Source organism: Salvelinus sp. IW2-2015, linkage group LG17, assembly GCF_002910315.2.
Source record: "Salvelinus sp. IW2-2015 linkage group LG17, ASM291031v2, whole genome shotgun sequence".
NCBI classification, from domain to species: Eukaryota; Metazoa; Chordata; class Actinopteri; order Salmoniformes; family Salmonidae; genus Salvelinus; species Salvelinus sp. IW2-2015.
Window position 1 is genome coordinate 4,988,356 of NC_036857.1, and position 4,765 is coordinate 4,993,120.

General features: G+C 46.8%; 1 protein-coding gene across 1 annotated transcript in view; it reads right to left on the reverse strand.

Moving 5' to 3' along the window:
* Positions 1-2,915: 2,915 nt before the first annotated feature.
* Positions 2,916-4,765, reverse strand: part of LOC139029077 (octapeptide-repeat protein T2-like) — a 5,799-nt gene continuing 3,949 nt past the window's right edge. The window contains exon 2 of the mRNA XM_070448162.1: positions 2,916-3,107. Within this exon, the coding sequence (XP_070304263.1) occupies positions 2,916-3,107 (192 nt within the window). The remainder of the gene's footprint in view (positions 3,108-4,765) is intronic.

The window sequence follows — 4,765 nt, forward strand, 5'->3', positions numbered from 1 at the left end:
GCCTTTTCACATTTGGGGAGATAGGCCAGTGCCTTGTCAGCATAACTAATACTTACTGCATCCACAGAGAATGTCAATGTTGTTGCTGAGTTTATACTCCCACTGTCAGCATCTCACTCTCCCTCTCGCGTTCTCTCTCTGTCTGTCTCTATCTGTCTCTGTCTGTCTCTATCTGTCTCTGCTTCTCCCTCTTTTGTCTTCCTTTCCCTTTTACTACCTTTCTTCCAAACCCTTCTGTCCTCACCCCTACACTCGGACATCTTTGATGCAGAAGGCTTCTCCTCATCTGCAATTCCAGACCCCTTGACTTTTTCCACAAATTGTTACGTTACAGCTTTATTCTAAAATTGATACAATTATTTTTCATTCTGTCACGTTCGTCATAAGGAGAAGAGTGACCAAAGATGCAGCGTGGTATGTTTCCATCCCTTATTTCGGAACAGAAAACTTCAAAGAACAAAAAACAACAAAACGAAACAAATGAAACGTGAAACGTGAAGCGAGAATAATCCCAGTTATTAATGATCGTGGGTAAACCAAATCTTTCCTTGAATCTCTCTGTATCCCATCATGCACCATCCTGCTCTGGATGGCACTAATACCACTTTCCCAATGTGAAGTGATAAGTACAGGAGCTTTGGTTGTCATCTCTCCTGTCAAACTATAGAGGATTATCACCTGTAGGAATCGTACTGCATGTCGCTATCCACATATTACCCAATCCTCTCCCTTCTTCACGTGTCTTCCCCTATCGTTTCCCCTTCTATCTTCTCCTCAGACCATCTCTTGCCCCCAAGACCCCATATATTTCTCCACTTTGAATCAACGCCTTAGACACAGGAAGCATTATTCCAGAAGGTTCAGATGTGTTTTTGTTGTATCCAGTTAATATATGGACTCTTAGAATCCCATCCCGGAGGCGACAATGTCGATTTAGATAGGAGTTTTGGGTGTAATCTCTTCTGTCAAATCAATCTCTGTTTAAATTTTGTGTGTGTCTCAAATCAAAATCAAATCACAATTTTATTTGTCACATACACATGGTTAGCAGATGTTAATGCGAGTGTAGCGAAATGCTTGTGCTTCTAAGTTCCAGACAATGCAGTAAATAACCAATCGAGTAATCTAACCTAACAATTTCACAACCGTGTGTGGCATGTGTTGTGTGTGTGTGGTCTCTTGTGTGTTTATCAAAGTCTGGGGCTTATTGCCTAAAAGGATCACATCTGCATGTGTATGCATCCCATATACCTTCACAGTGAATTTAGAGCAAGCTGGGGCCTATACCTGTAACGATCGTTGTCTTCTTCGGACAAGGAATAGGAAAGATCGGACCAAATGCAGCGTGGTACGTGTCCATGTTAAATTTATTCAAATTAACACAGAATACAAATAACAAAGTGAAACAACGAAATCGAAACAGTCCTGAAGGTGACACTTTTTGGAACCTCAGACCAACTTTCAAGAGGATGTACCCTGTCGAACAAAGGTTCCTGCATCAGAGCACGTGACAGTGCCTTGATTGGACATACAGTGCAACACATAGAGGTCTACACAGTACAAGCATCATACTCATTTCACTCTCAAACTAACAATCGCCGAGACAGTGTCAGACCAAGATAATCAGGGACATCATCAGAATAGATCTACCTCCAGGTGACGTAGCACGTTCGAGCTATTGCTCTGATCGTGGGATACCACGTCCAAAACACATAGAGTCAATCTACCTGACATAAAAGGCATAGTGCTACCGAGAGTCAACCTGACTAAACATACGAAAACAGTAGGCGCTCGTACGGCATGGGGGTGACCGTACCCTTCTCCTCGCCCATAAATGCGGATTTGCCGCAGGCTTGATCTCGTAGAGCGGGGGAACCTCACCTGGCCTCGTGGGAAACTCCGCACTGTCACGGTGAGCGATCAGGTGTACGGGTAGGACTCTGTACTTCGGCTCGGCCCGATCTCTTAATGAATGCCAATCTGGGCGGACCTCCCGCGACTGGACTGGACGCAACTGGTGATTACTTGCATGGCTCGTCTGGAGTGCGTGAGCGCTCTCCGCGACTTGACGGTGCGGCTTCATGATGCAGGTACTGCGTGTCTCAGGGACTGGACGGGGCGGGTCTAAGGCTCCGGATCTTAGGCGGCTCTGCGCGCTTCCTGGGAACTGACGGGCGGGCCTACTTGGCAGGCTGCGCGGCACTGGCAGTAGAGACCTTAGGCCAGGTAGGTGAGACGAGCAACTAGACAGCACCTGGGCTGGGGCTGCACCAGACTACTACCACCAGGCTGGGGAGACCGGTACAGGCAAAGGACCATGGTGCGTGGCAGAGAGGATAAAGCAAGCTGGATCGGACCAGGGCGGCGGGTTGGGAGCACTGGAGCTCTGGTCGGCAAGCCTTAGCACCACTCCTCCAGGCTGGATGACCACTTTAGCCCGGACCCTCCAGAGTGCCAGGCACAGGTTGAACCGGGCTGTGGGGGAGCACTGGAGATCTGGTGCATACCCCTCGCACTCTCCATTAGGCTCAATGCCCACATTCGCCCGGCACGGGCGGAGCGCAGCCATAGGGCGAACTGCACCCTCGCAGCGCCCCGGAGACACAGTACGCAGAGCCGGCGCAGGATACCCTGGGCCGAACGGCGTACCGGAGACCAAAACACGCTGAGCTGGCACAATCCGCCCTGGCTGGATGCCCACTCTTGCATGGCACTTGCGGGGGGCTGCCTATAGCGCTTCCGGGCTATGAGCGCGTACTTGGTGACACCGTGCGCTTCACCGCATAACACGGTGCGCTGACCAGTACTACGCTGCTTCCGGTAAGCACGGGGAGTTGGCTCAGGCTATCGCCTGACTCCGCCAATCTCCCCGTGTGCCTGCCTCTCTGTGCCTGTTGCACTGCCGTGCTAACTCCTCATAGGTGTTGCCGCTCAGCCTTAGCTGCCTCCAATTCCTCCTGCGGACGGCGATACTCCCCAGCCTGTGCCCAGGGTCCCTTGCCTTCCAGTATCTCCTCCCATGTCCATTTCTCCAGATAGCGCTGCTCCTCCTTACCACGCTGCTTGGTCCTTTTTTGGTGGGTAGTTCTGTAACGATCGTCGTCTTCCTTCGGACGAGGAATAGGAAAGATCGGACCAAAATGCAGGCCATGGGTACGTGTCCATGTTAAATTTATTACAAAATGAACACAGAATACAAAAATAACAAAAGTGAAACAACAAAAATCGAAACAGTCCTGAAAGGTGACACAACATAAAACAGGAACAACTACCCACAAACACAGGTGGGAACAGGGTACCTAAGTTAGGTTCTCAATCAGAGACAACGATTGGCGCTTGCCTCTGATTGGGAACCATACAGCAAACACATAGAAATACAACACCTAGACATACAACATAGAATGCCACCCCACATCAAACACCCTGACCATAACAAAAAAACTAGAAATCATTACAAAAGCAATCTATGGTCAGGTGCGTGACGATATATACCTTATCTTATCCCTATTTCAAGTGATAATCCCCAGCGAGAAGCTTGGTGTTTGGAGGTAATTGTCACGGGTTGTTTTAGGCCCGACGGACGAAGTCGAAAGGCAGGCAAAACCGTACTATATCCTCCAAACACCGGCTTCGAGGGCATTAATCACTTTTATACAACGGTTATCACATGTTCAAGATAATGATTAATAATTTTAATAAAAACCTGTCTATTTTTGATGAATTATTTATACTATTTCATCCTTCCACAAGTATATAGTCCCAAAACACAAATCTAGGGTGCTACCCAAGCCAGCTGGTCGTTTGTTCTAATTGGTTTCGGTTAGCAGAGACACGACCCAGTTGTTCAGTGTTTTTTTATTCTGTATCTAAATGTCTGTTGGCCATATCTGCTGGCTAATTTCCTTTATCCCATGCTTGCCTACCTTAGCAACTTTGGCAAACTTACAGTTATGTCAGAACAGTGCAGCCAGACATAACAACAAACAGTTACTTGCATTATGATTTGCTTTAAGACTGGTTTTCTATTGTGATATTTATTAGGATATTAATCCATAACAATGACTAATGAGGGCGTGATTAACCTGCATAGAAAAATTGTGTTCTCTCGTTAGGACACTGTTATTCGAGGAGCTACCAACCAACACAGCAACACTCATTCGAACTTGAAGCTTGTAATACTAAAGCTAGCTGGACTTCATTCGTTTACCTGTTGTTCTATCAATATTTCTTGTTTATAGGTGGCATTCGGAGTGTATTCAGACCCCTTGACTTTTTCCCACAATTGTAACTTACAGCTTATTCTAAAATTGATACAATTATTTTCATTCGTCCGTTCGTTCATAAGAGTAGACCAAGTCAGTGTGGTATGTTTCCATTCTTTTATTTCGGAATAGAAAACTTCAAAGAAACAAAATACAACAAAACAAACAAACTAAACGTGAAGCTAGAACTAATGCTCGCTAACTAACATAGACAAGATTCCCAAAGCACAATGGGAAAATGGCTTACCTAATATGATCCCCATATCAGAGACGTAAACAGGCTTGCCTCTGTATTGGGAATCATATTAGGCCAACAACTAGATATAATTCACCTAGATAACCACCCTTAAATCCACCCGACCTAACCAACATAGAGAATAAAATGCTCTCTCTATGGTCAGGGCGTGAACAGTACCCCCCCAAAGGTGCGGAACTCCGGCTGCAAAACCTGACTCAATAGGGGAGGGGTGGGCATCTACCGTGCGGGGGCGGCTCTGCGTGAG